The 25,095-nt window shown below is 45.0% G+C and overlaps 3 protein-coding genes across 3 annotated transcripts; 2 read left to right on the forward strand and 1 right to left on the reverse strand.

Moving 5' to 3' along the window:
- The first annotated feature begins 1,901 nt into the window (after window positions 1-1,901).
- LOC137899345 (WD repeat-containing protein 47-like) lies at window positions 1,902-7,921 on the forward strand. Its single transcript, XM_068743376.1, has 15 exons — window positions 1,902-2,059; window positions 2,231-2,314; window positions 2,526-2,610; window positions 2,819-3,127; window positions 3,334-3,773; window positions 4,524-4,620; window positions 5,400-5,572; window positions 5,657-5,905; window positions 6,050-6,125; window positions 6,298-6,455; window positions 6,640-6,806; window positions 6,885-7,055; window positions 7,208-7,343; window positions 7,466-7,680; window positions 7,779-7,921. Exons 1-15 carry the CDS (start codon window positions 1,902-1,904, stop codon window positions 7,919-7,921), a joined length of 2,661 nt encoding a protein of 886 aa, XP_068599477.1.
- Window positions 7,922-9,410: 1,489 nt separating this feature from the next.
- On the forward strand, window positions 9,411-11,740 carry lim2.2 (lens intrinsic membrane protein 2.2). Its single transcript, XM_068743532.1, has 7 exons — window positions 9,411-9,430; window positions 9,538-9,594; window positions 9,751-9,901; window positions 10,468-10,690; window positions 10,820-10,960; window positions 11,146-11,280; window positions 11,670-11,740. The coding sequence occupies exons 1-7, from the start codon at window positions 9,411-9,413 to the stop codon at window positions 11,738-11,740; spliced, it is 798 nt and encodes a 265-aa protein (XP_068599633.1).
- A 2,521-nt stretch (window positions 11,741-14,261) lies between these two features.
- si:zfos-943e10.1 (GRAM domain-containing protein 2B) lies at window positions 14,262-23,896 on the reverse strand. The gene is given in 13 exon segments (XM_068743954.1): window positions 14,262-14,342; window positions 14,593-14,700; window positions 15,033-15,138; window positions 15,303-15,392; window positions 15,547-15,634; window positions 15,738-15,806; window positions 16,005-16,076; window positions 16,235-16,333; window positions 16,469-16,572; window positions 16,649-16,721; window positions 16,861-16,940; window positions 17,642-17,811; window positions 23,805-23,896. Coding segments are annotated over 13 exon segments (1,170 nt in total). The 3' UTR covers window positions 14,262-14,323.
- Window positions 23,897-25,095: the final 1,199 nt, after the last annotated feature.

Here is a 25,095-nt window from a genome sequence, read left to right on the forward strand (position 1 = left end):
CCCCCCCCAGCCTGACTGTGATGACTCTGCACAGCGTGTTCATGTGAGCTCATGCTTAGTTAATCTGATCAGTTTATTCTCTTTGTGAGACGCTGTGTTGTCGTTACACAACGTCATGCTGAACGTGTGGGGGCTTCTCTTTTCAATAAAACCAAGCATGACCTTCCACATTTTCGCATTGCTTACATTTAAACAAGGAAAGGGAATAGCAATCACCCAAAGACGTGGGAGTAGATATTTGTGTCACTTTCGTGTTTTATGGATTCAATGAAATAATAACATGGCAGGAGGAAGCAGCTGAAACTGATGAGGGGCATGGAAGTCTTCATCAAACCTCGGCCCACCGACGTGACCAAGCAGAGACGAGGCCGCACTAAATCCATCCATCGTGATGGCATGGACTCCTCCAAAACTCCTATCAGGGCTGCCAGGTATAAGTGACCGCCCCCCCCACCAGCACCACAAGAGATCCCTGTCCCCCATCTGTCCAATGTCCGTCCTTCTGTCCCTACAGACTGTCTCGTCCTTGGTTTGTATGTTAAAGCGATATATCCCAGCGGACACCGATTACACCCACAGAAAAAAGCCCCAAGTCACGTTTGATAAAAATACATTTTTAAATGTGCTTTTTGCTGCGAGCAGCTCTGATTGAAGAGTTGGCCCTCCTACAATATGACGTCATTCCGTTGTATCTATCCATGAGGGACAGGATTACTGCTGCGATGGAACTTAGACAAACATCCTAATAAGAAACACGCACAGTGTTTCCAAGCTTCATTTTTTTTACCACATATTTACGTTTGGCTTTTAACATTGTGTTCCGCGGTGTTGTTGGTTTGACCAGCAGGCGTCACCGCTACAGTTAACGAGGTGGTGGTGCGCGCCTGAGACCGCGTGACAGCCCACGGAGCTGCCCACAGGAGAGGCGCAGGTGACACCCCCCCCCGGAGACCTGGCCCGGATTTCAACGTCCGATCGGCGTTCCGGAGGCTGCGGGCGGGACCGGAGCGGCTTGGAGGCGGTGTTGTTGCGGGACCGACAGGTGAGGGCTTGGCGCGGATTTACGCCGGAGCGTCCGTTCCACCGGTGGAGTCTGGCATGTGTGCGCGTTAGAGGGGGGGGGGGGACGGACGATGGTTTCATGTACGCGCTGGTCCCTGGTTCCTTGTGCACAAGGAAACCAGGTGTGCGTGGATCGCGGGTGAAGTGCTGCGTCTGCCAGCTTTAGGCCGCAGACCCGCCGCTGTCACCCTTCAGGACGCGGGTGGATGATTTTGCGTGCGTCAGGAGCAGGGCGGTGCCTCCAGCGCTGGAAGCCGGAGGCAGCGTAACGCAAGCAACACCTGCAGAGCAAAGAAAAGACGCCTCCGTGTGATGGTGCTGGGATTAACCATTTACAGCCCGAAGATAAAGAATTACGCACGGAGATAAATGTTCTGTTTAATGCACGACTGGAGTGATAAATAAATTACAGGTATTCACCCTGAATCATTTCAAGCAGGGCAGGGAAGTCGCTGCAGGGGTGTAACACGGAGGTTTTTATATCACCACCTGCTAGAATGACATAACCATAATGTAAGGTTACTGGATTTCTATTGAACTCCGATGGATCAGTATATCTATTTCGATCAGCATTAAATTCTTCAGACTCACGCCAAGCAGCACCCTAAATGTTCTTGGTTTCTTTTCCATCAAGATCCATGTTTTACTCTTATTCCCTGAGAAATCGAAGGTAAATATCTTTCAGTGTTTCAGGCAAAAACAAATCTATCCTCTATAAACCCCTTTTACCTAATCTGGATATCCTGCTAACCGTCATTCGTGAATCTTTTCCATTTTTACACAGCGTGACTATAACTTCATGCTCCTCCTAATTTGTGATTCAGACATAATCTGCCATCATGACTGCGGAGGAAACGATCGGCATCAAGGAGGCCGAGGTGATCAAGGTGATGCTGGACTTCCTGAACTCCAGGAAGCTTCACATCAGCATGCTGGCGTTGGAGAAGGAGAGTGGCATCATCAATGGACTCTACTCCGATGATATGCTCTTCCTCAGGTATGACTGTACGGCGGGGTCACCGGGCAGGTGGGAGAGGATGATCTAAAAGATTAGGCTTTCAGTTGTGCAGGCATTTGTAGCAGATGTCCATCGTTCTGAGTCTTATCTCATTTCACATTATTTGCCTTGACTGCGATGCAAAAGGAGATTTCCATTTCCGTTATAAAGGCAACTCATTCTGGACGGCGAGTGGGAAGAGGTGATGCAGTTCATTCAACCTCTAGAGGGGATGGAAAAGTTTGACAAAAAAAGGTAACAGTAAATGTAAATATTAGAACCTGATGTCTTGTTTTTCTTATAACTGCTTTAGATAAGCTCTTCATTGAGCACTGCTGTAGGTCATGATGAAAGGACGATCAGAGTGGCTTCAATAGATTGTTGAGGATGCCGTGTCAGCTCAATGTGGCCCAACTGGAACACAGCATTTGTCTGTTCCTTTGTAACTTGAGATTTGTGTCTCCAGGTTCCGCTACATCATTCTGAAGCAGAGGTTTCTGGAAGCTCTGTGTGTCAACAACGCCATGTCTGCAGCCGAGGACCCTCAGAATGTGCGTAAATACAGAATAGCAAAGATAAATTTGATAAATTAAATCACGTCTGATTGGATGAGACGAATTAAAGATGCGTCAGCCTCTCACTACCCCGCAGAGAACAAGCATTTGAAACCAGGAGCATGAATGTCCTTAAAGTCTAACCATGCAACGTCACCCCGTATCCTTATTGTCTCATCCTGTCTCAATATTCCGTCTCCTACAGCTGGAGCTCAGCATGCAGGAAGCAGTCAAGTGCCTCCACAGTCTGGAGGAGTTCTGCCCTACCAAAGACGACTACGGCAAGCTGTGCCTCCTCCTCACCCTGCCTCGCCTCACCCACCACGCAGAGTTCAAAGACTGGAACCCAAGCACAGCACGCGTCCAGTGCTTCGAGGAGGCCTGCGCCATGGTGGCCGAGTTCATCCCCGCGGACAGGAAGCTGAGCGAGGCGGGATTCAGGGCGAGCGGGAACCGACTCTTCCAGCTGCTCATCAAAGGAATCCTTTACGAGTGCTGCGTAGAGTTCTGCCAGGTCTGTCCGACTCGTAAAAGCTTGCAGGTCTTTCACACCGCTGCTGTTGCCTCTCCAAGTGTGCAAAGATTCCAGAAAAAACTGTTTTTTTTTTAATTGTCAAACTAGTGTTTATTTGTGAAAAATGCTTGTAGCTGATTTGTCTGACCAAAAACAGTCATGGTCATGTTTGTTTTTGTGTGTGCGTGTGTTTTGTTTTTGTTTAGAGTAAAGCAACTGGTGAGGAGATCACGGAAGGGGAGGTGTTGCTCGGCGTGGATTTGCTTTGCGGGAATGGCTGTGATGAACTTGACTTGTCGCTGCTCTCCTGGCTACAGAATCTCTCTCCAGGTGCGTTCTCCTGCGCCTTCCAGCAAAAGACCCTCAACATCCACGTGGACCGTCTCGTGAAACCCAGCAAAGCCGGCCACGCTGACCTCCTCACTCCACTGATCAATCGCTTGTCGCCCTGCGCTACGTCACCCTTCCGTCAGAGGCCACATTCGGGGGACGCCTACATGTCCAGATCCCTCAACCCGGCTTTGGACGGCTTATCCCATGGACTGGCGGCACAGGACAAGAGAGGCATGGACGTGAACGTGAAAGCTGTACTCAGTCGAAGCCTCGTGGAGAATAATGTGCATCACCAGGACGACTCACCTGAAAGGTAAAAGTCCAAGTTTGAACACAACTGAGACAAATGTTTTTGTTTTTGTTGTTTTTCTTGATTTCCCGCTATGATCAACAGCTTTAAGATGGATTTCTAAAAAGTTAGAATTTGAGCAGGTTTCATTGTCTAATGTTTTGATCCGCTCAGCAGAAGGGTTTGCTTCAAGTTCCTGTAGTTAGTACTAGTATTGCTGTAGCTTCTAAGTCAAGTGTGACACCTTGTGGTGAAGCTGAGTACTCCAGTCTGGTGTCATAGACGCCTCGATCGTCTGAGGAGAGAGCTAGGATTTGGTTTATTTGACACGAAGAAGAAGAAGAAGACGAGTCTTTCGGGTTTGGTTTGTAATCCTGTGTAAGAATTTATCACTGAACTGTGAGTATTAAACTACCTGCTGAAAACTACCAGAGTTCAATTACAGAGCAATTAAACACTCTTTCACATGTCGACACAAATTCAAACTTACATAGAAGCTTCTGTGAGGGATGGAAATGCCGCACAATTCTGCAAAACCCATTGCAGTTGCAGTCTGATGGCACCTTCAAGGCCCCATGGAATTGTCAATTCTCAAGTCACAAACATGGGAACCTTTCTTATTGTAATGTTCCCTCCCACATGACGTAATGCAGCACCGCTATAGTTTAGAAGATGTGTTTGTGTTTTTTTGTGTGTTTTTTTTTATTCCATCATATTATTTTATGTCAGCATCACCTCTGCTCAGGTTGTTGTGACGTATCATCCTGACTGCAGGAAGCATCCACAAGGATTTGGGGGACCCAACGTCACGCGTACCCCTCTGACCCCCGGAAGAGATGGCGAGCCACCCTGTAGCTCAGAAACAAACGAGGTAATGAAATGTCTCACCTTTGGTTGCATTTCTAAAATGAAACGACGACAGCTGTCTGTCTTGTAAAAGCCAAAGTGAGATCCAAATTGTTACTCCAGATTTAAGAGATTTACAATCAGTCCCCCCCCCCTCCCCGAACCCCATTAATCACCTCATCTCCCCGCTTCTGCTGCATCATAAATCCATCCTCAATTCTCTGCCGCCTCTGTCCAAGGGTTGCAAGCACCTTCCAGCCACCCTTCTCAGTGAAGGGGGTGGAGGTCATGGATGCTGGAGGCAGATAATCTGGTTTGATGTGCCGTCACACCGAAGATGCCCCGCTGCTTCCATCATCTCTCATTTTTATGCATCCGAGGGCCCGCCTAGAGGAGTCGAGTAGTTTGAGATTGTGTGTGTATGTGTGAGAAAGGCGTGTGAGATGGATGAATGAGAATGTACCGTAGACCCACTGGATATAATGAGGTCCTTGAGAACTTTTTATGGGACCGATGATGGAGGACGAGGCCTTGGGAGTTGAAGAGTTGTGAGTAGCAGCTGTTGGTAGAGAGTTTGTGTGCGTGTGTGTGTGTGTGTGTGTGTGTGTGTGTGTGTGTGTGTACTGGCACTGATCACTGGCAAGCGGTGATGCACAGTTTACTGTAAGACGGTAAGAAATATTCCAATGCCAGATCTGCTAAAGTGTCAAAGCATGTAGAAGTCTAGTTTAATAGTTTTCTCCATCTTCTACGAAAGCTCGTCTTTGAGGTGCTCCATATTGAATCGTTGTGTTTTTTCTCCAGTGTCTGGACTCCACTGAACACGTCCAGGAGTATTACCGGCAGCGCCTCCGCGTGCAGCAGCATCTGGAGCAGAAGCAGCAGCAGAGGCAGCTCTACCAGCAGATGCTGCTGGAGGGAGGGGTGAAGCCGCAGGACGGAGCCCAAAACAACCTCATCGAGACCTTCCTCAGCAGGTGAGGAAGACGTTTAGTGAAGGGAACGTAATCGTAGCTTCACCTTGTTGAGACAAGGAGATTTTTGTTTTGTTTTTTGTCTAGATCAATTCAGAAGTTGGAAGAGATGAATGTGGGCATTGACCACAGAGGCGATGAGGTGATGACACATCTGGGCCAGCAGTGCAACGGACTGACGGGGAAAGCCACCGCTTCCTGTCCCGGAACCTCTGACACTCCAGACACGGGGTTTCCCAAGGACAAGCCGGGTGGGTGTGCCAGCAGCACCCCCTTTAACACCGAGAGCCAAGGCTTGCCTTTATTTGGCGAGTCCCATATTTGTTCCGGTCAGAGGTAAGAGTGGTTCCTCGTGTCATTTCCGAAACATCAACTTTGATATCATGGAAAATGTATGCTCTCAGACTTTTTGGAGGGCGGGGGGATGAGAGAATATATGCTATATATGTCTGACGTGATGGAGACATGTTTGTGTGTCAGTGCTGAGAGGATAAGAGGGCCCTGTCTCACGCACCAAGACGATTCTGGCTGCTCTACGACAAGAAGCACCCAAGCGGTACGACTACGGTTTTATAGACAGAGGGTTTCTCCTTTTTTGACTAAAAAAAAGATCACAGCCAAAATATATTTAAAAAGCTGTAAAATATCTACGCATTTGTTTGACACTCTATTCTGTGAAGCTACATGTGGATTATCGTTCAAACGATTGTGTTTCTGATCCTGTGCAGCTCGGGGATTCTAAAACGCAGTTTGTTAAAGTGAACCAGCTGGAGGACACGCAAGCCGTCCGGGCGGTAGCCTTCCATCCCTCCGGGCTCCTCTATGCCGTCGGCTCCAACTCAAAAACCCTGAGAGTCTGCGCCTACCCAGGAACACTAGCAACCAGGTAGGGCTTTAGTCCTGACTAGTTCTCACAAGCAATGTCGTGGTAGCGGCGTGGTGACAAATGCCATCATCATCATCACCATTAACCAAAAAAGACAACTGTCATTTTTTAAATCCATCAAATCCATGTTGTAATATTCCCACAGTTATTCTTCGACATGTTCTAATTCACACATTTCTCTCAGTTCTGGTGCAGTCAAGCAGCCGACGGTTCGCTTCAGGAGGAACAAACACCACAAGGGCTCGATCTACTGCGTCACCTGGAGCCACTGTGGACAGCTGCTGGCTACCGGATCCAATGATAAATATGTCAAAGTCTTGCCCTTTAGCGCAGACAGCTGCAATGCCACAGGTACTGCTTCTGTGTACTTTAGCAAGTGTCATGTACCATGAACAGTACAGCTTTACCCGCCGCCTGTTATTGATTCAGGCCCAGACTTGGAGTTCAGCATGCATGACGGTACCATTAGGGACCTGGCCTTCATGGAGGGGCCTGAGAGTGGAGGATCCATATTGATCAGTGCTGGAGCTGGAGACTGCAACATCTACACGACAGACTGTCAGCGAGGACAGGGCCTTCACGCCCTGAGTGGACACACAGGTCCCGTACATGAGCTGCAGCTTGTAGCTTACAGGTTGAATAGTTCTAAAGAGTTGGTAACAAACTGAACTGCCAGATAGTTTGGAATCAAATAAATGCCTAACCGCTGCAAAGATATGCAATATTCAAGACTCGACCATTTATATTTCTAGGTCACATCCTGACCCTGTACACGTGGGGAGGATGGATGATCGCTTCCGGCTCCCAGGACAAGACGGTCCGTTTCTGGGACCTACGGGTGCCCAGCTGTGTCCGGGTGGTTGGCACGACCCTGCATGGATCAGGCGAGTCGCCCACAATGACGCTGCTGCTTATCTGTTGCATCACCATTTCTTTTATTTTTCTGAGTTTAAAACTAACGACATAGCAAAGCAACCATCTGACTCGCAACCACCGTCTCTAATAGGGAGTGCGGTTGCTTCTGTGGCGGTGGATCCCAGCGGTCGCCTTTTGGCCACAGGTCAGGAGGACAGCACCTGCATGTTGTATGACATCAGAGGGGGTCGCATCGTCCAGACATATCGTCCCCACGGCAGCGACATTCGCTCGGTGCGCTTCTCCCCCGGAGCCCATCATCTCCTCACTGGCTCTTATGACAACAAAATCATCATCAGTGATCTTCAAGGTAGCGACGCTAAGCCCTTTTCTCACTCACACGCGGCTGTTAAAATAAAGTCGCGTCATTACAAAAATGACACGACTTCTTCTGTTCTCTGACTCTAGGAGACCTAACAAAGCCCCTTCCCCAGATGGTGGCCGGGGAGCACGGGGACAAGGTGATCCAGTGTAGGTGGCATCCCCACGATCGGACCTTCCTCTCCTCCTCTGCGGATCGAACTGTGGTCCTCTGGGCTCCGGGCCCCTGAGCTGTTTTCTAGAAAATCACTGGTCACCAGCAGCAGCGGCGGCGAGATGCACAAGAGCAGTCTGCGATATAACAGAAGTGTTTGCATACTTGTGTAAATGTATAAGTAAGTGTGTGTGTGTGTGTGTGTGTGTGTTTTCACTTTGCTTTTGGAAGTAAAACATGCAGAGTAACACTACAAAGACGTAGTTTGACTGTCAAACCATGACTAAATTCACAGCAAGCACGCCTCCGTATCGGTTTCTTTTAATGTCAGAGCACCTTTTAGTCAGTTGTAGTCATAACTTTGCACAAAACACGAAGGTCATTTCACACAAGATGTAACTGCAATTTATATGGGAAGAGGGGATGTTGTGGAAAGAAGCCATGTTTGCTTTCTGCATATCATACTGTGCCTTTTTTGTAGCGTTTATAGAGATTCAGAGAATATTTATGTGCAGTTATATTTTGGTATTGTCACATATTCCTCGTCATTAGTAAATTCTAGCAAAGAAACTGATCACATTTTTGTGTGTGTGTGGCTGTGTGCACTTGTATCAGTGAGTAGATTTCTGTAACTGCGTTAGCAATGAAAACGTTAGGGCGACAGAGTGCTAGGTTTGGAAATGAGATCATATTAAGTCTAATTTAACCTGCTTTTCAACTCCAGTCCTGTTTATGCATACCTGAAAGTAACAAAGGACGAAATATGGAGAGGAAAGATGGATGATTTAACATCATGGGATGCAGGCAGGTCACACTAATTTAATGGTTTATCCTTCATTCCAAGGTTGTAGTTTTAGAAACCGGTTTAATTGTGCATCAGCACATTTGATGTTGGAGAGAGAAGCTCAGTAAATGTGAGCCTGGTAGATGTAGTAGAAGGACACATGGCTAAACCGTTAATAGCGCACTAAATCGTAGGTGGTGAAAGGTAATGTTGCTGCCCAAATCATCCCGGATTGTGAAATCAAGATTGAAGACAAAGTATTCATGGGAATTAATTATCCCAGAGAGGTTCAGACACATCGGGTAAACTTTATGACCACATGCAGGGCAAAAAAAAAGAATGAACAAAGAGATGTGGGAAGACTTAAGATAATGATTACGGGGCACTTTAAATGTGACGATACTGCTGGAACTACAATGTAGATGACAAATTTGGTCACATGTTTAACATCATCTTGTTTGATCTTTTCTTTTACCTAATACCTTGACTAATGTGAGAGGAAACAGGCTGTAAGAAAATAGATGTCACTTGTCATTATTTATAAAAACCCGGGGCCGATGATACGGCATGCTCAGTGTCATTGAAAGCATTTTGTACAACGTGCACACAAATGGTTGATAATGGAACTGCCAGCGGCTCCTATGGTGTTCATCATTCTAACAATACGATGCTCCTGTTTAAGTTAACAGGCAAAATAAAGACACAAACTTCAACCTGCACTCACATTCGGTGTTGTTTTTAATGTCCCTGCTCTGTCATGCTTGCTAGTGTGGGTGCACACATGGCCCTCCGTGAACAGGGGTAGGTGCAAAATGCACGGGACTGCATCAATAACATCTGCAAGGCTTGTGATGCACAAATGCTTACTTTGTGCTCGACATGACTGTCTATGTTGTTTTTTTGCACAGACAGGCTTTTAACGCCTGCCCTTCACACACACCCATCAATGACATGGCCAAACTGAGGTGTGTCTGAGGCAGAAAAGGTTCTCATGATGCCCTTTCTGCTGGTGTGATGGAATATATTTAGGAAAATATTGAGAAAATGTTTGTTTTTAAAGTTGCATAGAAAGGACACGAATGATAAACAGAATGTAAAAGGTTACAGAGGTGAGCAAAAAGAGGAGGGGGGGATTTATCCATAACTCACATGCTGCACTCGATCATTCCCTCTTTTGTGATGCAGACAATGACAGGCAGGGGTTCAGGGCTTAAAAGGGATAAGCACACCATTGCTGCCAGCAACTGTGGAGAGACACCAGCGAACCCAGAGGTACCTAAAAAAAGAAAACTTGTGTTAACACAGACTGTTTTTATTCCTCTTCCAGGAGGATAGACCTTTATTTAAAGGTTTCAAAGAGAACTCAACAACCAATAACCTGCTTTTGGATGGCGGCTGTTAAGACAGAGGAGCAAAGGAAATGGTTGTTACAGCTGGGACAGGGGTGCTGATGTTTGTTTGTTTGAGTCAGATGTGTCGGTTTGATCTGGATTAGAATTAGTAATGACTGGAGCGGCAAAGTTGAAACGAGTGCATTGAATAGTTTACTGGCAGTGGCAGAGAGGGAAACACTGCTGACAGCGCCCAAGCCGACTGTTGAAAGATTCATTTGCGATGCTTATGTTGGGGAATGAGTGCAACAATAGCTGCGGATCGCCTGATTCAGCTCATTGTGGATATTTCCTACTAATGCATGGTGCAGATTCTAGAACAGTTGCAAATGACAAATCATTTTGGACCCATTTGAATTCTAAGGCATCCATTAGGGGCATTGTGGAATGCTTAGTGACTTTAAATAACGCACCTCTCTGACCGTCTCCTCCCTCTGCCCTGGACAGTTGCTGAATGTTCAGGAGGACAGCACGCCTCCAAACGTCTCCACAATGCTGTACTCTCTAGCAGGAGGAGGCACACTCTGCGGTGTGGCCGCCCTTGTGCTCCTCATCGTCTCTACGGCAACAGACTTCTGGATGCAGTATCGCTACTCGGGCAGCTCTGCCAACCAGGGTCTTTGGAGGTTCTGCATCAACCACAAATGCCATGCTCACACTATCACTGTAGGTCAGTACTCCAGAGGGGACATCCTTCCTACCAAAAGTTGCACAAATATGGACCGACACGACAGCTCGCTGGTCTTTTCTACTGATTTACAAATATTTCAAGTACAAGTACCTCTTTGTATGTGTGCAGCCTTCTGGGATGCCACACGAGCCTTTATGTTGCTGGCAGTGCTGAGCTGCTTTGCCGGCGTGGTGCTTGGTCTCAGTGCCTTCAGTAATGGTACCAAGAACAGAAGGGTCCGTACAGGCGGCATTGCCCTGGTCCTGTCAGGTAACACACACACACACACACACAGCCTAGATCTAGAAATAGCTGTGCAAGGCTTTAATGGATGTAAAGTGCAATGCAGCGCTTTTGAATCACATGCTGCCATATTTATTGCAAGTATCCAGCCGGTTTATTCTCGTGCTTTGCTCAGTGAATCTTCAAAGTTCCCTCTTTTCATTTACTCTCAGGATTTCTTGCTCTGTTGGCTTTGGCAATCTACACCGGAGTAACAGTCACCTTCTTCGGCAAACGCTTCTTGGACTGGCGCTTTTCCTGGTCCTACATCGTTGGCTGGGTGGCCATCATCTTAGCTTTTGCAGCAGGTACAACTGCATTTATTATCTCTGTCATTGGAGTCGGCTCGGGTTCACCTGTTTAATCCAAATTCAAAAAGATACTAAAAATGTTCAACTGGATTTTTTTTTTTTTTTTACGAATGGACATGACAAGGGACGAGGAAGAGACAATTAGATTTTGAGGCAGATGCAAATCCAATTCCACACACAGTTTCAAGTAGATGTAGCAAATGCGTACATTTAAGTTCAACTTTGATGGCAAAGTTGTAAAACTACTTTAAATCAGACATCAATTTATTATTAATAGCGGATTTCATTTATAATGCATAAATGATTTGATTTACAGGAACGAGTCTACAGTTGGATATTACAACAGTACTTTGAGACTCGGTTTGTCTCCCTTTGGTTTCTTGCAGGTGTGTTTCAGCTCTGTGCTTACCAACGGACCAATGCAGAACCCACTTCTCCAAACGTCCCCGATGGCTAAAGGAGATGAACAGTGACCAGCTCAAAGAAAACCGAGGACACGGATCAGTATTAAAGATCTGATGTCACGTTGTTGTCTAGCTGTGTGTGTGAGATTTTATCCACTAGATGGTGTTCTAATATTAGATACGGGAGGCACTGCTGGAAAATGTGGCCTGCGTCTTTCTTTTTTTTTTTTTTTAAAGTAAGTCTTGCATGTCTTGGTGTTTAGAAAGCGGCAACAATTAGTCAAACAACAGCGCATGAGAAGGAACTGCAATGACAGATTATAAGACAGACCAGCAGAAACCTTTTGACATTAGGGAAGAAACTTCCCCCAAAAAACACATGCAACTATTTCCAAACACTTATGAGCTGGATATGGGTTTTTTTAAGTCTTCTATAGTAGTAATACTGATGCTTCTGTGAATCAATGAACCGAGACAATCTGAACCCAAACGCAAAAGTTCAAGTTGCTCTTGAAACACTTCATAGATTCAGGGGAGGGAAATTAAACAATTTCTTGACTTCAGAATTTGACAGTATTTCCACCACCACCTACAGTGGAAATTAATTTTATAGTACTTAAAAGTTCAACTAGATCAAATTTTGTTTCGTTTTTGCATGACATAATCAACGTCCTGTACAATGTGCTTTGTAGCAAAAGTAACAAATACTGTACACAACGTATTTATTTTGCAACATTTGATTTATTTTTAACAGTACCAAAGCCATCTCACAGAGACTACTTTGAATTACACAGAATGCAAATAAATAGGGGATCATAGTAGAGTTAAGGACATTAACAACTGATACAAAATTATTTACAACTCTCAGAATAGTGCAAAACCAAACAGAAACTGCCCTCATGATTGGGATACTTGCACCACGTCCATTCAAGGACAGTGTGTGTATGCTGCCCCCAGGTGGAGGATTATGAGAACTGAAAGTTTGGCATATGGACAACAACCTTCATCTGAATTAAGAATGTGACAGGATGGAGTAAACCCAGTTGCTACACCTTTCAAAAATGGATCCACAAAGGTTGGGTGGTTGCGATGTGGATATGCATTCTCTGGTTAGTATAAAAACGTGGAGATTTTGAATACAGTTTCAAGAATCAGTGAAGTAGGATGAAGTCACAATGAAAATGGTGGTCTCCCTCAAAGGGACTTTTGAGAAACCAACAAATTGAAATGCACAGAACATGAACCCCATCACAAGCAATAGACTTGAACACGACTGAAGGAAAAGATGCTGACCTAATCTATTTTTGGCAGGTAGTTCCCACCACCCCTGAGTGAATTTTTTTTTCCAGAAAGTCTTAAGCACTATCAGATACCACAGAAACGCTTTGTCATTCCTCCTCACCCCAAAACAATGTCTTGGACTGTGACAGGCACAACTCATGTTTTAAAGTGCGCTTGTTCATGAGCCGATCCTCACTGCCTCTAAACAATCACTTTTTTTTTTTTTACGTTTCCTACACAAACATCAAACTCCATTTAAAAACAGCACACAAAGAAACCATGTTGGCCATGCACAATCATTTTTTGCATATATTGAAATTTCTTCTCGAGACCACTTATTTTGATGACACTCGTATTCAGATGACCAGAGTGGGAATGCATATATAGCATCAGTCAGGTGTCCACAGTGCAGACACATGCATGAAATGCATAAATACTTTCCTGGTGCTACTTAAGATAACCTGAAATCTCTAGAATGCCACTTTGCCTGTCAAAGCCTGGACAGAAGACATTTTTCATCCACTCCAAGATCAACGTCATAGAAAAGCACACAAAAACATCCCGATGCATCAGCCTCTGTGTGTCCTCCTCCAACATATTTATGCATTGATGTTTTTATCCAGTTGAGACTACAGCGGGGGTGGGTGGGGGGGGCTAGCTGAGTATTGGTTCATGTCAATGAAGAGGAAAATAATACTGCCATCTAAGTTTTCTGAAGAAAGGACAAGACCATCAGGAGTGAATGAAGCCACAATGGCGCGGTCTGAGGAGGAGATTTCAGCCCACAGTAGAGCCGTTCACGGAGTAGCACTCAGTAGTTACTAAGACGGAGAGAGTTACAAATACCGATGAAAGATGGAAAGGTAAAGGAAAGGTCGTCTGGCCATGCATAGCACTACGTCTCTGGTGTCGAGGTACAATGTAAGCTCTACAGGAGGCCAATGCTGAAATGTATAGCCCTGTTCAGACTGCACGCTCAGCAAATCAAAAGGGTGTACGAAAGATGATGTAGAACAAGTTCACACACGTGGAGTCGCCCCTGTCAGACGTCGGTGTGCTGCACACACCAGAGCCGCTCGGCTTTGGTTTCAATGAGACACGCTGCAACCAGGCAGGGTGTGTATGCATTTGGGCTCGGCTTGGTGTGACTATGTTGTGGTGCGTCCGGTTGTCTTCTGCACTAAGAGGAAGTATAGCCCTTCAAGTTAGCGAGGTGTCTCTGACATTGCACAGTTGGGCCCATTCTTCCTCTGGCCAACAGCAGCGGACGTGTCGGGAGCACAAATGTTCTCCGACTGCTGGCCTGGACGAAGCAGAAACAACGCTCCAGCCTAAAGTCAACCAATCTCCGCGTGTTATGTATCTTGGTGGCATCTATGAAAACAAAGAAAGGAACCAGTTAAGAACAGACCAAATACACTTCTAATACAACGACAATATTAAGTTACACGCCATCGGGGCTGCACCCATTGCAAGAATGAAGTAGTTTGACAGCGAGCACAGGCCCTTACAAAAGAAATTGATTACAACATAGCCATCTATATTATGCAAGTATAACAAACAATACGGGGGGGGGCTGCTATTTAGCAACATGAATGTGGACATTAAAACCTCTTGACCTCACCCGCTCTGTAAGGTGAACTCAGGCAGGGCCCCCAGAGATGTCAGTTGCTCCTCGAGGGCCACGATACGTAAACCGATGTAACCAGAAGACAGCAGCAACAGCACGACCCTGTAACACGCAAACGTCAACTCGTGTTTAGGTCACATTTATTTACCGAGACGGCTTGTACTTTTCCAAACGTCTTCATTTTCCTATTTGTCATCAGTCACTGAAAACACAGTGTTGCATATGCATAAGCTTCCAACATGCACACCGTGGAAATACAAACATCTTCGGCTGAATCAATGTTTGCACAAACAAAATAGGCTTATCCATTAATTTCTAGTTTCTGAAATCTATCTCGCTTTATTTTAAAGGAGAACGACTTTGCAGCAATGCACAGGAAGATAAAGCAAGGGATTGAAGGGAAGAACCGACTTTAGGGAAGACGCGCTACTCACAATATCAAGTAAATGAAGAGCAGAGAGTTGAGGGTGCTGGCCTCTCTCTGCACCAACAGGGACTTGGCCTTTTCCGTCACATTCCAAACCCACGAGCCACCAGTCCCTGGAAAAGGGAATGTTAACATGGCATTAAGTTGGTGGGTCAGAACAGGTTGAAAATAAACCAATATAATTGTTTATTTACACTTGCAAAAAGGTACATGTGGTAGAATTACAGAAATAAAACTACCATCACATGTACTTCAGGAACTGGCTGATAACTCTTACCTGATAACGAGAGCCCCTCTGAGGACGAGCTGTCGCTCAGGTGCATGTGCAGGTTCCTAAACGCTGAACTCCTCATACTCATCACTCGCTCTGTAGGAGGAACAGAGGCGCGGATTAGGAAAGCAGTTTGGATGTCAACTAGCTAGAATATTTGTTATACATAATTCGAGGCACAGACAACACTTCAAATTAACTGAGTTTGCCATTCATGTCGAGGATTAAGCGATCGGTGTCGAACGCTCACCTCTGTGCGGAGGCTGTTCGTGTAAAGAAGGCGAATCAGAGCCATCACACGGGTCAAAGCTCCCGTCCAGACTGGACTGACTGGTATTCTGTCAAAATAACAGAGCAAAGAATAGCATCAGGAAACATCATCCTGAAATGAAACGCCGACACGCTGTGCTCCTCAAAATGAAAATACAAAATTCACTTTACCACAAGTTTGTTCTTTTCAAAGCTGGTTTCAGCCGAGGAGAAGACGGGGCTACTGTTCGTGCTTCCATACTGCAACAAAGATTTTTTATTTGACGCATCAGCAAACTGACTAGATTCTCAGAACTCAAGAATACGCTGTTACAACAAGAACAATGCCAAATAGTTCTCCTTGCATTCTTATCACCATTTCATGGCACGATTTCTGCATATCTAGAAAAAAAAAAAAAAAAAAGGAAAAAACTCAAGCATTCGGCCTGAACAACTCACCTCTATCTGAGGGCAGACAGAACGCAGCAGCTGAAAACAGGATTCTCTGTTCCGCAGTGACACAAACAGGTACTAGACAACGAGGAAATTAAGACGCATTAATCACCTGCACAGCTGCCAAACACATTTCAGACATCAGGGTTGTTGAGCAAGGCTTACGAATAAATCTTATTACAGCTCCATCAAGCATATCTAGATAGCCGATTGGGCCTTAAGGTGACAAAACTGACCTTATCTCCTTCCGATGTGCGAACTGACAAGGCATTAGGAACAAGCAAGGCTGTGTTCTGCTTCTTCACGAGACTGATGCAGGACACTGGAATAACTACCTGCGAGAGCAGAGGAAAAGGCGACGTCACATTTATTTACATATCAAGCGACAGAAAAAAAAGAGCAATTCCATGTTAAGTTTTCAGCTGAAGTGCGACAGATGAAGAGGCACATGGTGCAGCGCTGCAGACTACCTTAGTATCCTTGAGCAGCACCGAGGAGTAGAAACAGGCATTGGTGTCAGTGATGTAAAGCCGGCCATGGTAGGGCACTTCCTTCTGCAGGGCACAGATGTATGCTGGGAAAGAGGAGCATCAACATTTTTATTTTATGCGCTTCATCCATTACGCCACTCACTAGTTTTGGTGACTTACCATGAAGCAGATCTTCATTCTTGGGAATGTCTGGAAACAGCTGGTGGAATGTCTTGTTGTGCTTCATGAAACTCTACGAGCATAAATCAGGACAATTACAATCATGAATCAGCGCCCGACTGTCAGAAGCAGACAAACTATTCCGATGCTAGAAAATTCTTTACTGAACATGTTGCTCTACAAGCATGGCAAATATCTATATTCAGACTCACAGTTCGTGTGCCAGTGCCCTCAGGCCTCTCAAAGATGCGGCTGTCCAGGACAAATGTCTGCGACCTGAAGACACAAAGAACTCAACTGTCAGGATACTTAAGCTCAAGTGAGAAGACAGACGTTAGACAGACACACTGGGTGAAAAAAAACAAACAAACCCTGCAGCAATTCCTCAGCGGGATCAAGCTTAAGCAGGTTGAGGAATCTCAACAGGAAATGCCAAGAGTGAGCGTTCTGCACAATGTGGTCCAAAAAGATGAAGGTTTTGGCTACAGGTGACTAAAACATCAGAAACCCAACATGTTTGGGTCCTCGGATGAACCTGTTAGATAGTGGCACAGTTGGTTCATTTCTTAGTCTAAGAAGCCGACTGCCTGACTATGCGTAGACAGTTCCCCATTTGAATAGTTGTTTCCTCTGCTTGTGAATGCACTGGTAGGTGCGACGGGGAGTGGCATCGGTGAATCCTGCAAACTGTGCCGTCATGCATAGTTTGTGTTAACCATCATCTTATGAAGGAACAATGCTTCCATGTTTGTCTTGTAATAAGGGTTCCTGCAGGAGGCAGTGGGCTCCAAAAAGTGCCCCATAATCGCATTGTCCACTGAAAGACAAAGTCTCAACCAGGCAGTTTCTTAATTCCACCATGGTGCAAACAGCTGCTTAAATATAGGCAAACAAGTGAATCACGTGAATTTCAATTTTAGAGCTAGAAATAACAAAAAACTTAATTTGAGACTATTTAAGACCTTTAAGATTACGTAAAGTGACTGATGGGACATCAATCCTACCTGCTGAGGGGTTTATGCCGTTCGGTCTCCAGCTGGGCCACCTCCAAGCTCAGGGCTTTCCTCGCCTCCGTCTTCTTGATGCTGCCATTGCTTAAGGTGCTCCTGCTTCTCTTCACCTTAGCAGGCAGCCCCCCACCGCCGCTCTCGACTGGGTAACTGCTGCATATAAGAGGGGAGGGGGGGGGGGGGGGGGAGAGAATTAGAAAGCATGCAAAATGTTTAGCAATAGAACCTTTGCCCTCTGCACATACATTAAGAGGCTGTGGCCACATTCTCCTGCATCATAAGAGAACACCTGAATATTTTAACAATGCGTCAGGAAGACTTTCAGATTCTACTCAAATTCTAGACTCCAGGATAACTACAGTAATACTTGGAAGAAAACGTGCTTGCCTATGATCGAAGAGGAAACATGACCCTTGTCTATAAAGTTTCATTGTGTCACCAACACTCTACAAGCTGATCATTATGATCTGATGCTCGAGAGCCGACAACCACCTGCAAATATGCCATCAAAAAACAAACAGTTCCCTGATTCACAACAAGCAAGGCACTCTTCAAATGGACATGGTCTCTCCTTGGCCAGCAACAAAACGGCCAAAAATGTTTACTGGAAAACAAAGGGGTGGAGCTAAATATGTCAAACAGCAATGACGAGACAAGATGGAAGATTTCACAATAAAGAGTCCGGACGTGAGCCTGAATAATTAAGTAACCGTCAGAACAAGATAGCTCGTTTAACAAAACTACATCAACAAACAACCTCAAGGATCGCCTTACCTCTTAAATCTCTTTGATGAACGGAAACTCGTATACCTACCGACTGTCGACATTTTCTTCTTGTTAAATACAATTTAAAAACCGGCAAAATTCTATTTGTAAACTATAACACATTAAAGCCAATGACTTAAATAAAAATAAAAAAAAATCTAGATATTACAATGCCCAAAAAAGATAGTGTTTAAATGTGGAGAGCTTCACCACATCCTGCCGACAGAACGCTGCTGCTGCTCCGCCGTCTGCGTGACAGCAAGAGGCAGCCACTTGGTGTAAGAGTGGTGTGACACTCAGTAATGGGTGACGTCAAACCCAACCACGCCCCCCCCCCCGGAGGCAAACGGGTATGAAATAAACCAGCGCACACACACGCTCACTCTCTCGCTGCAGAGCAGGACGCAGGCACCGGCATGTTTAACGTCACAAGGCCCTTTGATGAAGCCTTCCATTGAAAGACATCACGGAGAATCCTAATCTCATCTCGTTGAGATTTGCCCCTTGATGAGGCAGGAAGAGACCCGAGTCTGGGTGAAGCAGTAATATATTGGGAGCTGTTCGGACCGGCCCAATTTAGGAGCGGCGCATCGCCTGTACACGCCCTCAAGCAATTAAACCAAGGGGACGGAACAACGCAAGTTTGAGGGTGCTGCTTAGTAATGGCCACAGTATTAACCGTTCTCTGCCGGCACACTTGATGACAGACTGCAGCTTTCACCCTGTGGCAGCGGAGCCATCGGGATAAAGGTCAGAGAGGGAAGGAGACATGGACTGAGGTGATCTTCAGTCACGATACCCAAAGCAGTTAGTTAACAATGACAGCGTTTCAGGCCAATTTCTCAGGCAGGACTTTATTTAAATATGTACATCTAATTTATTCTAAATAGGTCAGAGGGTAGAGCACTCTTAAGCATTAAAATGATATCATCTGCATGTCTCCATTCACAAGTTTAGGTCGAAGTCTTTTCCTGCAGCGCTCCCGGAGCCACAAGCACTCCATGATCGTTTCAGTGGGGTGAGAGCCCGACCTTTAAAGAAACATTTACATTCAAATCAAAACCCTAAGGTTAAAGGTCAGCCCACAAGCCTGAAATAGGGATGCTAACGCAACCCTAAGAACCCAGACAAACAATTGCTGCCCTCATCTCTGCTCTCGTGTCTCTGGTCTAAAGTTCCAGAAAATCCTACCTTCATAGTTTAAGTTGAAATTACACTGTTAAAAACATGCACTGCAGAACTCTAATACAAGTTTGTATTAGATTCTTGCATCTTGATCTCGAGAGTAGTCTGTGCGCGAGGAAGAATACAAATCTGTAGTCAAAAAAGCCACGCAGGTACGCTGTGCATGAATTAAAAATGTTGGGCAAAATAATACAAGTGTGAATAAAAATTCAATTCAACACTTGATAGACTTTATATACTTTGAATTGTATACAGAAAGGTTACAATGTGAGGGAAACAGCCATTGTATAATGGACTATGTGCTGCAATAAAGTGTTGCTTCATAATTACCACTTCATATCTACGAAGCAGGAGGCGGCCTTCATGGAATGGGAGGAACCAGCCAGACAGAAGCTTGACCTCTAATCTAGTTTCTTGTTCTTGTCATGCTACCCAACTGTAAAGGACTCAAGCGGATTTGCGTTGCGTTACGTGAAAATTATTATCTTGATCTCCAGAGTACAGTCTGCGTGCGAGGAAGAAACCGCAGTACAAACCGCTACCTGGGACAAGAACACGCTCTGAACTACAGACGGACACACGTGGTCGAGAATGATTTCTTTATCTGCACGTGTTGTGAGGTCTAAGTCAGTCCTTGAATAACAGACAACTCACTTCCGTAGCCTCGGCCGATAGCTCAGCTCAGGGACCGTTCCCACGTCAGCACTTTTGCTTGGCTTTCCAGAGGAGACTTGAGAAAACGTGTTATTTCGATTTTCTATATTAAAGAAATGGGCTTTACTTCAGACGCACAAGGGACTGATAACCAGCAAAGAGAACTCCGGCAGAAACGTAACATTTACCCCACAGACTGGAGAAAAGAAGCCTGCAGTTAGCCTCAGTTTTAACAAATCAGCTCCAGACAGGCTGGGACCAGACAGGCTCGCTCTGCTTACCCCTCCCAATCCTTGAAACACTGAAAACCAGCACCGATCTTCAAGCCCTCTACGTGCTCCATGAGCACGATTGGCCCGCCACACGTTCACAACCTCGAGGCACGCAGCGCCCTATAACAGAAGCTGATCTGCTGGACTTAGACCCCGAGCAGTCAGCCCAAGAAAAAGGAAGTATAGGTCGGTTTTATTGTCAAGTTTTAAACCACCCAAGAGATTAATGACGATGATGTCCGGGAATCACCCAGAGAATGGAGGAAGAAAAGAGGCGCTGCAAGGATAAGTTTAGATTCAAACCTGACATGCACGTTCATGAGTCCTGTTGCAATCTCAAATCCTGTTCATACAGACGAGCAATAACAGCGAAAAAGACAATCCACTGTCGCTGCTTTATTGTTGTAATTACATTTTGATTAACTTTATCCTCAGTGGGGAAATTCTGTTCACACTCTAAGCACACACACACACATAATGGAGAGATGGTCCAATGATGGGCAGCCACGTAGCAGCGCTCAGAAGAACAAAAACAATGAGGCGCTAACAGGAGGTGAAATGGTAGAAATGCGTGGGTGATGGAAACCTTGACTGGCAATCCTCTGTATTGACGACATGATTACTGCATTCACTTACCTATTGTCAATAACAAAAGGGCTGCTTTTATGTAATACAGCTGATGCAATGTGCATGACAATAGATGGCTTAGACTTTCTGAAAAGGGTTACACCCACCCACCCCCCCCCCCCCCCCCCCCCCCCCCATAAATAACGAGCCAGCTGTTCATCAATAGTGTCTGTCATCCCCATTCAAGAAACTCCAAGGACACTTCTGATACCAGACCTCATTTAGCCAGCAAGCCTTATCTGAAATGGGAGCTGATATCTCCAGCACAGGAAGGTGCATCTGCCAGAACCTTCCTCTGACTACACAGCAAAAATGGCTTCGTTTGCTGCCCTGAGATGGACGCCAGGAACTCAGCCGCAGATGGGAGCAGAACGCCAGCCTGTTGTCAGCTTCATTGCATCTGCACAAAAGAATCATGTCACACAGGTGACATGATCCGCGTGGAGCTGACAATACTACATGCGTGTAACTGCAAAAACAAAAATATATCCATACTGAAGTAAGAGAGCGCCATCTTCTGGAGAATTGGTAATAGTGTCAAATCAAATCATAACCAGTTTAGTCCAGTCGAACACTTTGTATCGTGTCCAATGAGACACTCGTACGTCCAAATGTCTGCTCAGCACCAGAACCCGAGGGTGCTAATCTGCGATCATCTTGTTTCAGGCGTAGAGTCAACACAATCCTTTAACATCTGATTTACTTTCATGACCTGGAACTAAAACAATTACTACAAATTAGAAACTCCAAAAATAATGCTCTGGGTCGAAGTGAAAGGGATTTAATCTGAGCTTGTATGTTTGTGTGCCTTAGTGGAAAAGTAATAAGTGGGCATGGCAAAATATCACGAAGGCTGCGGTGCTCTGCCGGGGATCCATCAGCAGGAGGTCTGTCCGTGCGTTTGCCCAAGTGAACAGAACGTGCAAAGAAGGAGGAAAAAATAAAGTCCATGCGTTTGAGTGGGAAGTCATGTGACCACATGCACACAGAATATCCCCCGACTTCCTGTTAGCATAGAGACAGAGCGGGTCTTTCTTCAAGGCAGACCAGAGCTTCAGTGATCAGGCATGCGAGGAAGGACGATGACGTGGTGTGGTGGCTGCTGGAAATTTGGACTACCCCGAGTGGTGGCATATAACTTCCACCAGCTGATTAGCCTGAATCCCTTCATAGTAATACACAGTCCTGTCGCTGTAGTTTTCATCAGCTAAAGATTTTTTTTCTGCATCTGGAGCACATCTCATAATTTTAGACATACATGGCCTTTACTGGCCACAAAGTGAGGAAGCTCCGACTCAAGAGCATCAGCCAACGAAACGCCTGCGAAGCCGCCCCACCCAGCCTATTCCAGGCTCGTCCACCGGATCGGGCTTTGCAGCTGAACCAGGTTCTTCTCTTTTGACACGAGACTACAGAGTCGGCATCCAGTGTTCAATGCAAATTCCTGCTGGCAAGCTTCTTTTGTTGCTTGTTCGTTGTCAAACGAAGATTTAGCATAGACAGTAGAAACAGACGACAGAAGAGGTGAAATGACCGATAGCCGTCGCTGATAAGAAACCCACATCTGAACAGGCATGGGACTCCTTGTGCAAATGGATCTCTGGAAAAGGAAAGGCTCGCAGGAACAAAGAGAACACCACGAGAAGGAAGGAGGAAATACTTGCTTGCCCCCCCCCACGTGTGAAAACACAAGATGATGCCGATCTGAACCGCACAATGTAGGCCAAACGATGACGGCAATGCCTCTGAACTGGAGGCCCGGGCATGAACCATGTCATAAGGATTTAGTGTCAACAAGTCCCAAGGAAGCCTCATCTTAAAGGAGAACATGCTGAGTAATTTAATATTGGTTTTATTTTTATTTGTATTGTTAATCGTGGATGATTTATGTACGAAGGACTTTCAACGGAAACAAGACCGCAAGGGCTTTTTTGAAATGCTCCTCTTAGACAGGATGTTTGACTTTATTTGTACTGTAATACATGCTACTGTGTGACTGTACTTGTACTCTAACACTCTATCTAATAAATATATTCATCATCATCATCCTATATCAGATCAGTAATTGCATTTCACGGAATGGAAGTCATATTACATGCATTAACGTGCATCATATATTCATATCTTTTTGACTGATTAGTAGTATTCTTAGTTGCTGAGGTCAATAATTATAAATAGCTACGCAAAAAAAAAAAAAAGCAAGGATGACTTTATGATAAAAGCAATAGATTATTGCCCATTTGGCTGCGATAATACACTAGTACAGAAAACTTAACCTCAAAACGATGACAATCTCTAAATCAAGGTCGAAACGCTCCCTCGTTTTCTGATAGAGGAGTTCATTTATTAATAAAGATCTTCGACGTCAAGATTAATTTAAGTGCCAACATATCTCCACACAGACGCGTGGCTAGCATGCTAGCATTACCTAGCCACTGACTGAATGACGCATTATCGGCACAATAGTCTAAAAAATATTTCCGGGCACAACATAAATGATTAACCTTCTATTAATATGCAATAGAATGTTCCAATTATCAGACAGGATGGTGTGGGTGAAAGTCACGTTTAGCGTTAGCATCCGCATTGTTGATGATGCGCGCCGGCAGATAGCGGATCGGCTAGCCGCACTCGCGGACTCACCTTTCTTTCATGAAGTGCTTGATCCTGACTATGGCCCTCTCGTCGATCTTCCGAAGAAAGGTTTTCAATCTCTCTCTCTTGTTTTCAAGCATTCTTTACTCAGCCAGCGGACGTCGGTTCTTTGGGCAGCCACGCTCCACGCCGAACTCCGCCGCGTTCTCGACACCGTTCTGCGTTCCTCTTCCGCTCGCTTCATCCACAGCTGATTAAGATAATGAGCTTGAATCGGACCAAGTCATCCGACCAATCAGGATCAGTGACGATTCGGGGGAAAAGTGGTATGTCAGACTGACTCTCCAATCAAACGGGGCAGCTGGAATGCACCGCCCACCCATGACCTTATATGGCACATGAGCGATAGCTTACTTTGAGACCAGACCAAAAAGGTACGGTTTGAGTTATTAGAGCGCTGCTTTTGCTTTCTGTCAATAATTAACATTTAGCATTTCTTGAAGGACGAGATAAAAAATAATCATCTTGACATTGACAGTATATCTCTTAACAATCACGTGGCCTTTTCAAAGGAATTGGAGTCATCTACTTTTGGTGGCCTTTATTCTAATGGCACAGCAGACACTTTAAATTATCCAAGCATAATTCATGCAGATAAAGAAACCTGGATAAATACAGGACCGTGTGATCAGCTGATCAAGGCCATAATGTCATATCTTTAAATTGTCTGACTGATGTCACACTGTAGTCGCACCAGATAAACAAGTGTGTTACATGTGACTACCTAAGGTGTTTGATAATGTAATAAACTTTAGGAGATTAGTGTTTGAAATGATGTTTTTATGTTGAAAGCTTTAGATCGAGATACTTATTACAGGTATTATTTTAATTTTTTGCCTTGTGACTAAATTTCTGTCGCTTACACAGACCCTTGAATTTCTCATACAGTTAAGTAAAAATAGATTTAAAAATAAAATAAAACACATAACATAGATTATGGTACTGCTATCCATTTGGGTTAAAAAAAATTACAACTTAATGTAAAAAAAAACCAAATCTGCATAACAACTTGCTAAAAGTATTTACGTTTCTGTGAATATGGATTTTTGTTTTGTTTTTCACAGTAAAAATTCTGGAATGGTATTTGTCCTAAAATTTGCCTTGGCATCATTTACGCATCAGACCAAGATCAAGTGATTACAAACAACAACAACAAAAAACATGAACACTGTTGACGAGGCATCAATCCAGGTGTATTTTACGACTTCCTTTTTCGAGACGTTTGACAATTGAATAAAAGAAACCCAAACATAATCCACTAGCATCCGAATAGCCTTTT

Source organism: Brachionichthys hirsutus, chromosome 9 (genome assembly GCF_040956055.1).
Source record: "Brachionichthys hirsutus isolate HB-005 chromosome 9, CSIRO-AGI_Bhir_v1, whole genome shotgun sequence".
Taxonomy (NCBI): domain Eukaryota; kingdom Metazoa; phylum Chordata; class Actinopteri; order Lophiiformes; family Brachionichthyidae; genus Brachionichthys; species Brachionichthys hirsutus.